The 12,275-nt window shown below is 32.2% G+C and overlaps 2 protein-coding genes across 3 annotated transcripts; one reads left to right on the forward strand and one right to left on the reverse strand.

Annotated features, from left to right (window-relative positions):
* Positions 1–361: 361 nt before the first annotated feature.
* Positions 362–3,723, reverse strand: LOC120255013 (protein PFC0760c-like). Of its 2 annotated transcripts, XM_039262939.1 has the most exons (8): positions 3,504–3,723; positions 3,368–3,401; positions 2,522–2,601; positions 2,369–2,431; positions 2,077–2,187; positions 1,909–1,986; positions 1,731–1,805; positions 362–1,569 (listed from the first exon to the last, which is right to left on the reverse strand). In XM_039262939.1, exons 1-8 carry the CDS (start codon positions 3,645–3,647, stop codon positions 649–651), a joined length of 1,506 nt encoding a protein of 501 aa, XP_039118873.1. In that variant the 5' UTR covers positions 3,648–3,723; the 3' UTR covers positions 362–648. The 2 variants fall into 2 exon arrangements, with proteins under 2 accessions (XP_039118873.1, XP_039118874.1); XM_039262940.1 differs by lacking the exons at positions 1,909–1,986; positions 2,077–2,187.
* A 4,113-nt stretch (positions 3,724–7,836) lies between these two features.
* LOC120255015 lies at positions 7,837–9,674 on the forward strand. Its single transcript, XM_039262942.1, has 4 exons — positions 7,837–8,084; positions 8,188–8,221; positions 8,987–9,049; positions 9,294–9,674. The coding sequence occupies exons 1-4, from the start codon at positions 7,941–7,943 to the stop codon at positions 9,521–9,523; spliced, it is 471 nt and encodes a 156-aa protein (XP_039118876.1). The 5' UTR covers positions 7,837–7,940; the 3' UTR covers positions 9,524–9,674.
* Positions 9,675–12,275: the final 2,601 nt, after the last annotated feature.

The raw sequence follows: 12,275 nt of genomic DNA on the forward strand, positions 1-12,275 counted from the left end.
ATTGAAGGGAAGAAGAGAAACCTTTAGTTTGTGTGAAATCTATTTCTATTGCAAACTTGATTTACTGAAGATGCATTTGTTCAAACACAAGGCATACTAGAAAAACTAAAATGCATTTGTTCACCTGAAGATGCATGGTCAGAGTTTGAGAATACAAGGCATAATAGAAGGAACAAACAGGTTAATTTTTGTAGTTCAAACACACAAAAATGTCAAAACAAATACAATTCATTTCTAAAGATTTCGATGGTGATTAATCATGAACAATAGCTTGCATAGATAGTAAATGTTTAACATTCTGCGTGTGTACTGAAATGCCTGAAAGGAGTGATGCCTGATAGTTCTCAACATGAAGGGTTAAACAAGATATTAATATAATGATTGTTTCATTCTAAACAATTGAAGGGAAATTATACTTCAAATTGAGATGCTATTACAACCATGAATATAGAATTTCATAAGAATGGGTCAACCATGAACCAAAATTAAACTTTAGCAAACCTTGATTAGAAGCACTTTTCCCAAAATGAAAGTCACAAGAGAAATTCTTCTACCATATTCTGATCTACAAACAAGAAACTATTTACCTTTTTCTTTGCAAAAACCTTAGATTTGGAGCTAGCTCCTTTTTCTCAGTCTGAATTCTTCTCAACCATCATCTTCCTCATCTACATTGGATATAAGAAGGATTATCATCACCATTGCCATCGCCATCACCATCACTATCACTATCACTATCACTATCACTATCACTATCACTATCACTATCACTATCGTTATCACTGTCACTATCATTGTCATCAGATGCATCATTTGCCTCAACAGCCACATACTGATCATATTTTCATTATTATTGTCATCATCAACTGCATTATTTATCGCAGCAGGCTCATTGCCACCAGGTTTATGTATCATCTGAAGAACTGCATTCTCATCCATGCCATTGACAGCAGGGAACTCATTGCCACCAATTTCTTCTATCATCTGCAGAATTGGATTCTCATCCATATCATTCACAGCAGGTAACACACTGCCACCAAGTTCATCTTCCATCTCTAGAATTGCATTCTCATTCATGCCACTGCCAGCAGGTAAATCAACCATCTCAGTAACACTCCCCTGATCAGAATCATCTGTTGTCTCAGCAGGCACTTCATCGCCACCACTATCATCGGCATTAGAACCATTTGATGAACCATTTGGTTCAGCAGGTACACTCTCATTACTGTCGGCAGCATCATCACCTTCACCTAAATCTTTTGTTTCAGATGACACTCTCTCATCACCATCACCATCATCACCATCATATGCATCTTTTATCCCAGTTGGCACGCTCTCATCATTGTCGTCATCACTATCATAATCATCATCAGATGAACTTTTTGACTCCGGTGACTTACTCTTCTCCTCATCATCCTTTTCCTCCTCCTCCCCACCATCATGATCATCAGCATTTTCCTCCTCATTCTCTTCCCACTCATCATCATCGTCATCATCATCCTTTTCGTCCCCATCCTCTTCCTCCTCATCATATTCCTCCTCCACCTCATCATCATCATTATCACCAACCTGTTTGACCAAAATAATGATATGCTTGTTAAGAAGTTATTTCGGAGACTTTGATGAGCATGCACTCCAATTTCTATATGTTGGCGAAGTCAAGGAAATTTCTGTTTTCAGGAATTCAAACTTTTTTAGATAAACAGGCAAATTCATATGAATTTCAGTACCTCATCGCCTTTTGAACATGTTTCACCAGATGATGACTGACCAATGGCTTCTGTTCTCTTGGGATTTGTTACTTCCTGAAATAAAACTGACTCTAAATTATGCCAGAAGATGATATGTCCAAACTGTGTGTGCAAGTTAATTTCAACAAATATAGCAAAGTTATAGTAGGAATAAGACCTCTTCTTCATCAAGTTGAGCGTTCCTAAAATCATGGGGACTTTTTAAAAATGTAATCAACTCTTGTGATATTTCTTTCTGTAAGTGCGGTGCAAGTCGACTCATAAACCTTCATAGTTCATATTTAGAATGAGGAAAATCTTAAAAGAGAGTTTCTAATTAAGCAACCTTAGTGTTTTCAGCTGTCACATTTCTTATACCAAGCAAGTTACAAATATCCAACAACTGATATTTTTTATATTTAGCAACTTGTCTCTGCAACTTCTTCTCCTTTCTTTCCTACAAAGAGAAATTTGATCAGCATGTAAACAAGCTATCAAAAACAAGGCATTAAGCGCTACACAGAGATTCTGAACCACAGATCTTGGTTCACATATGAATAAAACCAGAAATGAATTTATTACGCAAAACATCATGCCAAAAAATCAAAACTAGCACCACAAATAGGAAGAAAAATTACCTCCTCCTGAGGACCCCATAAAAATCCAGGGAATCGCAGTATATTTCTCTTCAGATCTTTGTTCTGAATAGAAATAATTCCATTGATCAATACAAACTTGAACAAAATTAAGCAACAACTATACAAGAAACGCATTCATAAAAGAAACTCTACCTTCACCTTTACCCCATAAAGAATAACATGAAAATATTGAAGATCAGCATCAATGTCTCTCTTTCTCAAATTTGAAGACACTAACAACAATATGAACAACATCAAGCCATAAAAGTCGAATCATTTTGCAAATATTCAAACTATTATGAATCATACATTCCATGAAAACAAAAAAAGAGAGTAACATGAAACAGCATCAGTCTTTCTCTTTTTCATATTTAAAGACACTAAAGAATTCGACATTATGAACAAACATTCAGGGTATAAAAAATCAAATCATCTTACCAATGTTCAATCTACTAAAAATTATACACTCTGCAAAAAGATAAAAAGAGAGTGACGTGAAAAAGATCGAAGATCAGCATCAGGCCTTCTCTTTTTCAAATTTCAAGACACTAAATGTTAGAGGACTAGTATATACATACACTATACTTTGTATCTTACTGTTTATACATACTAACTACTTCTACTACTCTTGTATTTATACACATTGTATCTATTTATTGGCCTCTTGCCTTAATGAAAGCAAGCCCATTCTTATCAACATCTAACACTAAAGAATTAAAAAAATTAAGAACGAACATCAGGGCATAAACAAGCACATCATTTTGCTAATATTCAAACTACCAAGAATCATACACTCCATGAAAAGATGAAAAAAGAGTAACATGAACAGATCAAAGGTCAGCATCAATCTTTCCTTTTTTGCAAATTTAAAGACACTAAAGAAATCAACAATTAAGAACGAACATCAGGGCATAAACAATCACATAATTTTGCTAATATTCAAACCACCATGAATCATACAACCAGGAATTAAAAGATAAAAAGAATCCATCAATGTACCATTCTTGATATCCCGCAGCTTAATTCCGTTGCCCTAAAACCACAAGAAAGATTCCAATTTCAATAGAAAACCATATAACAAGAAACCATAAGCGATTCCGATAGAAAAAAAAAAACATCAAGAACCCTAATTTACCTCCGGGATGCGCAAAGACCTCTTCTTTTGTAACTCCGCCGGTCCGTAGAAATGGACGGGTTTTCGATTTCGCTTTGGCCTACCCAGCGCGAGTGCGTTGTTCTCTTCAAGGTTCTGGTCTCCTTCGCTGGACATCTCCACCATCTCGCTCTCCTCCGCTGTCTTGGCCTAAGCCTGCTGCGATATCGCCGGAGCTCAGTCACTCGCCGGAGAAGAGAGGGTTTTGGGAATGGATCGATTCGAGGAACTAGCGAAGCAATTGATTAAATAGATGGCGGGTTTTAGTGTTCGTATCTCGAGGTCCATCAAATGATCTGAACCGTTCATAATAAAATTATAATTTCTGTAATAAAATTGTAGTTCCTTCAAACATTGTCTTCATTATTTTTATTTTTATTTTTGGATTTTTTTTGCTTGAATAGGCCCACAAAAAATGGGTAATTTCGACTGTATAAATCTAAAAAATAATATTTTGTCAATATATTCTTATAAATGATTTTTGCCTATTTATCTATTTTGTTATTTTTTTATTATTTTTTGAAAATGTTTTGCAAGGATATAATCTTGATATGATTTTTTTAATATAAAATTTTATTAGCAATTCCCATTTTAATAAACTGTACAAGCTTTTTTTTTTCTCTCTCTAGAAAAGAGAATTAAAACTTAATGCTAGATAAATAAAAATAAAAATTTCAATAATTACAACAAATATATAATTTTCTAAAATTAGGTAATCACTCACTTAAGATAAATCAAAAGTATTTGCGAAAAACTTATTTACATATATTACACACCAAGTTAAAATAGAGTAAAATAAAATTAAACAAAACATTATGATGTCTTCCTGAAAAGAATAAATGGAAAGAATGCTCAATGTTCATTTTTTTAGGGGTGGCAAAAGCTATATATATGAAAACAATACAAAATTTTGCAAATATTTTCGATGACAATGGTTTACAATAACCTATTTTTTTCTTTTTAAAAGAAAAATCAATAAAAGCATGGTGCCCTCTATGATACGGGAGCTAAAAAGGGTTAGATAGACTTAGGTAAAGTTCTATATGTGTAGTTAATATAGTTCTAACACTAGGGTTTTCACAACTGTCCTTGAGATGACTTAATTATTTAATGAAGGCACTGAGAGTATTATAGGAAATGTGTTATAATTTACTATTTCTTTGGGACAAGTGTCACAAATTTACTAGGAACTACACTAACTACATTGTTAGAACTACACCTAAGTCATCCTCAAAAGGAGTCGATATGATATTGGATTTGTTGCTATAAACAGTGTATTTTTTTTTTAAATAAAGTTTGGTAGCCAAACTTGTAATCAATTTTGATCGGTCATGGAAACATTTCACAAATATTGCGGACCATATAAAGATCCATTCTTTGTCTCTCATCAAACATTGTTCAATTGCCAAACATTGCATTTAAATTTCCAAAATGAATTTTGACTCTCTTAATCAAGTGTTATTAAGGATCATTGGATTGTCGACACGTGTGTCAAAGAAAAATAAAGTAAGGATAATAACTAACAAAATTCATGGGAAAATACATATAGTTTGTTATTTCTCGCTAATGATGATTAGCATGTCCTTATTTCACCTCTAAAGGTAGTAGGCAAAGTATAGAAGCAGGTGAATGCATGTTGAAATACAAAATATCATGAGAGAAATAGATCATTAGTATTAAGCTTAGGAAAAATAACAATAATTATGATTAAAAAAAATTAACAAAAGAAAAAACGACAAATATAAACTCCTAAATATAATAGTAACACTAAAGAAATTCAGACACTTCAACCTACATGAATGCAACATTAATTAAAAAGCGCTTGTTATTTGATAACAATAAAGAAAAAAATAAATATTAAAACAAGCACTAAGAAAGACAAAGTTATTTTACAAATAGATTCCAAAAAATACTTATAATAGGTCAAAAGTATGGAATAAATCAAACGTGTACAACTACGTGAAGTTGTTGCACTAACAATAAATGAAAGCCAATCAAATGAAGTTACATAGTTGTAATGAGAGAGAATGTGTGATGCTAAGGACTTTTATTCAGCTTTGTTTTCTGCTTTCAGAATGTGTAGTAGCGTTTTGAGTTTTTCCTTTGTACCTTTTTTTTTTCTAGTACTGTAGCATAAGTATTACAGCATAACTGCTGTAGTAAGGGCAGAAAGACACATGGGGTGACACACGGCCGTGTGAAGTAGCACATGCATGTGTGGAAAGGGTACAAGCCCATATGGGTGCTCTTTGTGTCTTTCTAGTGTTTGGTGTTACTGTAGCATAAATATTGTAGCAACATTACTATAGCACAATACTGTAGTAGCAGAAAGACACACGAGTGTCACATGGCCATGTGAATATTGCAGGCAAGGGTTTGTGTCTTTTACCCATTTTTCTTCCCTTTTAACAACCATTTTCCATTCCCTCATCATTTAATCTTGGATGAGAGTCTCTCCACCTCCTTTGCTTTGTGGATTGAAGGATTATCCTTCATTTTTCTTCTTGAAATCATCAAGGTATAATTCTTTCTTTCTTTCCTCCATTTGTTCATCCTTGGTAGAGTAGATCTAGTAAAAATGATTTATAGAAATATATTGACAAAATATTATCTTTAGAGGAATACAGTCAAAATAACTCATTTTTTGGGGGCTAATAAAAAAAAATCCAAAAATTTAAAAATAAAAAAATGAAGATAATTAATGTTGCATTCATGTAAGTTGAAGTGCTTGAATTTTTTTAGTATTACTATGTTGTATTTAGGTGTTTATATTTGTTGATTTTTTTTTTGTTAAATTTTGAAGTGCTTGAATTTCTTTAGCATTACTATTGTATTTAGGTGTTTATATTTGTTGGTTTTTATTTTGTTAAATTTTTTTTAATCATAATTATTGTTTTTTTGCCCAAGCATAATATTAATGATATATTTCTCTCATTATATTTTGTATTTAAACATGTATTCACCTACTTCTATACTTTGACTACTATCTTTAGAGGTGAAATAAGGACTTGCTTATTGGTGCTAACCATCATTAGGGAGAAAATAAGGAACTATATGTATTTTTTTTTTATGAATTTTGTTAGTTACTGCACTTACTTTATTTTTCTCCAATACACGTGTCGACAATCTAATGATTCTCAATAACACTTGCTCAAAAGAGCCAAAATTTAATGAAAAAATTCATATGTAATTTTTGACAATTGAACAATGTTTGATGAGGGACAAAGAATGGGTCTTTATATGGTCCACAAGGTTTGAAATATTTTCCATGATCGAACAAAATTGATAACAAGTTTGGCTACAGAGTCTTATTAAAAAAAAAAATCCACCAATTACTTTTGAGGATGACTTGGGTGTAGTTCTAACAATGTAGTTCATGTAGTTCCTTGAAAATTTGTGACAACTATCCCAAAACAAAACATTTCCTATAATACTTTTATTGCCTTCATTAAATAACTCATGTGAAGGGTAGGTGTGAAAAAACTAGTGATGAACTACATTAACTACACATATAGAAATTCACCTAAATCTAGCTAACCCTTTTTAGGTCCTGTATCATAAAGGGCACCATGCTTTTATTGATTTTCATTTGTTTTTAATAAACATGTCATTGTAAACTAGTATCATTGAAAATATTTACAAATTTTTATGCTTGTTTTGTACATATACCTTTGCGACCCTTAAAAATTAATAATAAAATTAAGCATTCTTTCCTCTTATTCTTTTCAGAAGTACATCATAATATTTTGTTTACTTTCATTTTTTTTTTCTGTTTTAACTTGGCTTATAATATATGTAAATAAAGTTTTAACAAATACTTTTGATATATCTTAAGTGGGTACATAACCCAATTTTAGAGAATTATACCTTTGTTATGATTTTTGAAATTTTTATTTTTTTAGTTAGAATTAAGTTAGAATTCTTTTTTCTACAGAGAAAAAAAAAAAATTCTTGTACACACTTTATTAAAATGGCTAATTACTAATAAAATTTTATAAAAAAAAATCATATTTACTTTATATCTTTACAAAACATTTACAGAAAAAAATAATTAACAAATAACTAGGTAAATAAGTAAAAATGATTTATAGGAATATATTGATAAAATATTATCTTTAGAGGAATACAGTCCAAATAACCCATTTTTAAGGGGCTATTTAAAAAATAATTTAAAAATCTAAAAATAAAAAAAATGAAGATAACGTTTGACGGTTAAGATCATTTGATGGGCCTCCTCGAGATATGAAAACCGAACCCGCCATCTATTTAAACCAATTGATTGCTTCGCTATCTCATTCGCCCTCTTTTCAATCGATCCATTCCCCCAAAACCCTCTTCTCCGGCGAATGAATGATCGGAGCTCCGGCGATATCTCAGCAAGTGTAGGCCAATACTGCGGAGGAGAGCGAGGTTGTGAAGATGTCCAACAAAGGAGACCAGAATCTTGAAGATAACGAAGCACTCGCGCTGGGTAGGCCAAAGCGAAGGAGAAAACCCGTCGATCGTTATCGAACGGAGGATTTCCGGGAGAAGAAGAAGAAGAAGCTCCTTCACATCCCGGAGGTAAATTAGGGTTCTTGATTTTTTCTTTTCTGTCTGAATCGCTTATGGTTATCTTGTTATATGGTTCTCTATTGAAATTGGAACCTTTCTTGTGGTTTTTTAGGGCAAAGGAATTAAGCTGAGGGGCATCAAGAAGGGTACATTGATCTTTGTGGATTAATTCTTTTTATCTTTTAATTCCTGGATGTATGATTCATGGTGGTTTGAATATTAGCAAAATGATGTGATTTTTTATGCCCTGATGTTCGTTCTTAATTGTTGAATTCTTTAGTGTCTTTAAATTTGAAAAGGAGAAAGACTGAAGATGATCTTTGATCTTTTCACGTTACTCTCTTTTAATCGTTTCACAAAGTTGATGATTCTTGGTAGTTTGAATATTAGCAAAAAGATTTGATTTTTTATGCCCTGATGTTTGTTCATAATGTCGAATTCTTTAGTGTCTTGAAATTTGAAAAAGAGAAAGATTGATGCTATTTCATGTTACTCTCTTTTTATCTTTTCACAGAATGTATGATTCATAATAGTTTTTATATTTGCAAAATGGTTCTGATTTTTCTTGGCTTGATGTTGTTCATATTGTTGAATTCTTTAGAGTCTTTAAATTTGAAAAAATGAAAGATTGATGCTGATCTTTGATCTTTTCAAACTATTATTCAAAATGATTCGATTTTTTATGCCTTGATGTTGTTCATATCGTTGAATTCTTTATAGTGTCTTCAAATTTGAGAAAGAGAGAGATTGATGCTTACTTGAAAACGTTTTAAAAAATGTAATCAACTTTTTTGAGATCTCTTTCATGGGATAAAGGCCAAGGTAGAGTTTCTTGTGTGATGAGTTTCTTGTAAAGCTCTCACTTAATTTTGTTCAAGTTTGTATTAATCAATGGAATTATTTCTCTTTAGGACAAAGATCTAAAGCGAAATATATTGAATTTCTCTGGGTTTTTGTGGAGTCTTCAAGAGATGGTAATTTTCCTTCCTATTTGTGGTGATAATTTCAATTTTCTGACATGATGTTTAGGGTTGTAAATATATCTCTGATGTTATTCATATGTGAAATAAAGTTCTTTGGTTCAGAATCTCTGTGTAACACTTAATAGCTTGTTTGAAATGAGAAATGTGAAAGCTGAAAACACCAAGGTTGCGTAATTAGGACTGTGAAGATTAGGCGATGGGTTACCTGTTGTCAATGATATGGATGAGAATGCAGTTCTGCAGATGCTAGAAGAACTTGGTGGCAATGAGTTATCTGCTGTCAATGACATGGATGAGAAAATGCAATTCTTCAGATGTTTGAGGTATTGGCTTATCCTGCACCAAGTAATTGTTGAAGTGCCACAGATGATCTGGGGAATACCAGGTTGGAAGGTGATGCAAATCTTGGAAGGCAAGCTGGAGCCTCTAAATCTGAGGATTTCACCATTATTTGTTGCCTTGTAAAACTATGAAAACATAGAAATAGTCAAGCTATTTTTGTATAGTAGTATGAGGCAGATTATGGCCTTCTTGTCTTTGACTTCTCTATATATATATTGTAATGTTCTCCTGTAAAAGATGTACTGAAAAAATTATTGAATAAATAAAACAAGGGAGGGAGGGAATTGTGGGAGTCTGGTGTTCTTATGGTGCTTCTCTAAATTTCTTTTTGCAAATATGAAGAACTTGGTGGCAATGAGCCTGCTGAGATAAATAATGCAGCTATGATGACAACAACAATGAAAATATTGAATGTGGCAATTGAAATAGATTTGACACAACCCGAAAAAGATACTCTACAAAACTCCATTCCATAAAACAGTATTTAACATTCTAGATCTAATGCCCTCCTTTTCATTATAGTTCATAGAGCTCCTTGTTAAATAATCTCCAATGGGGAAACAACGTATCTGATGAAGAGTCATATCAATATTAAGTATTTCAGTATTTGTAATGAATGTGGCTTTAGTCACATAAGTGTGTTGGAACGTGTGTCGTTCTCTTTTGTATGCATGGACAAACTTAAAAGTCCATGAAGACTAAGTTAATGTCTGAATTAGTGAAGTTCACCATTTCAAAACTCTCTTTTTCCACCTCTGCCGAAGAACAAAAACAACTATATGCAAAAGACTGCGCTGCATTGGAGAGAATTGTGGTTTCCGAAATAAAAGCAGATGAATGCTTGTTTCCTGAACTCTCTGCCTTAGTTACACAGACGGTGGTGTGGGAGTGACCATCTCTGGAATACCTTGAGCTCAGGTCGTGTACTAAGATTATGCAAACTTCATGCTTGGTCCCTTAACCTTTGAAAGAATTGGGTTGCTGGTAAATGTAGACAATCTTAATCACAGAGGCAATCCATGAGTGACTAACAGATTCTGGTTGTGTTGCTTATTGGTTGTTTGGTTTGGTTTGGTTGTATATTGTTTCAAATTTCTGTTGGTGTTTGGCTGCTGATGGTTAATTTGTTTGTGTTTTGCTGCTTTTGATAAAAAGACAACTGTTATTGCTTCTGTTTGCGTGGGGATTTGGATTAAACTCTATTGTAATGTGTTGTTTGGAATTTTATAATTGTTTGGGACGAATAAGATGTTGTAATAAAAATAATTTGACTAAAATTGTTGTGGTATTAATTTAATGAATCTTATGGAATAAATGTATTTAGGTTACACCGTATTGGTTTATACATTATAAACTAAAATGGAAGAAGGTAATTACATGTACATACTGAGCCCATTACTTCATTTTGTTTCAACTAACGCAACATGTTCTTTGCCCATTGGTGAAGCGAAGACCATATCTTTGCAGCTGATGGGAACCAAGCCCTTGCTTGTTTATGTCAAGAAATTACTTGGAAAAATCCATGGAAACTGAACTGATTTCCATCAACAGCAATATCCACTTGCTTGCGTTTCTCGAGTTTGAAGCATCTTCAAGTTTGTCAGCTGGCCAAATTTGACAAGTTGTTGGGTGATGAGCTATGATAGCATGAACAAATCCCATGTAATGAGCATAGACACAATTGTCCAAGCTTGACCAATTCAATACCATCAAGACTTCAGAAGGGCAAAAGGAAAAAAAACAAAGCTTTCTAAGTTATATATATTATATATATATATATATATAATATATATTACTCTTTACAAATCATTCAAAGTTTTCCACTCCAATAAATTTCAACTTTTAGTTATTCTTTTTTATTTTTTAATTTATATAATTAAGTCTTTACAAAAATTGTGGTTTATTTACCTTTGTAAAAAATCTTTAAAAATTTTTATTCTTCCCCTTTAGGCTTCAGCTTTCAATTTTTTTTTTTCTGTTTGATTTTAATTTTTATTTTTGAAATTTCGCCTTTTACCCAAAGCCAAACAACAGTACAAAATATTCTTGTGCCTCACAAATGGGGTTAGGATTTACATCTTTTGAGAATACCCACATTGCCCTCTTGGCAAAAGCCAAGGAACAATACAAAATATCTTTATGCCTCGAGCAAGTATAGGTTGGATTATGCCCTTGTCAACGTTTGGTGTCTATAATTTTATTATCAAAACTCATATGTTTATAGTACTTATAAGCATTTATACCTACCATAAAATATAACAATTAAATAGCTTTTGATTGGAGATATGATATTAATTACCTCGAGAATTTGGATCAAACATACCGGATTACCTTGTTTAGTTGTTTAAGGTGGAAATATTACATTTCTAAAATTTAACAACTTTTGTAATACTAGTAGTTATGTGATTACAAATGCAATAAGTAGTAATCTAATATTCACAGTGGAATATAATTTTTTTTTTCAATTGTACCCTATTTATTTTACACTTTTGGACTAAAAGGAAATTCATTAAATTTTAAAAAATGAGAAATTTTTATGTTTAATTTCTAATTCAAAATATAATACACCATTATCTTTAATTTGATTCTAATTAACTTAGTTTTAATTTAAAAGAGGGTAGCTAAGATATAAAAAAAATCATTGAATGAAAGTTTATATATATATATGGGAAATGTTAATCTAGGTGTGGACCCCGCCCAAAGCTTGATTAGAATAATCAAAGCATATGAGTAAGGTTCAAATCAATATGGCTAAAATCTCATTTCTATATGTCGGCAAAGGAAAGGAAATTTTTGTTATTTTTGGAATTCAAAAGATTTTAGATAAACCAATGATTTAAAAACCGGACCGGACCGGCCGGTTGAACCGGTTGAA

The sequence above is a fragment of the Dioscorea cayenensis genome, unplaced genomic scaffold, assembly GCF_009730915.1.
Source record: "Dioscorea cayenensis subsp. rotundata cultivar TDr96_F1 unplaced genomic scaffold, TDr96_F1_v2_PseudoChromosome.rev07_lg8_w22 25.fasta BLBR01000790.1, whole genome shotgun sequence".
Lineage (NCBI taxonomy): Eukaryota > Viridiplantae > Streptophyta > Magnoliopsida > Dioscoreales > Dioscoreaceae > Dioscorea > Dioscorea cayenensis.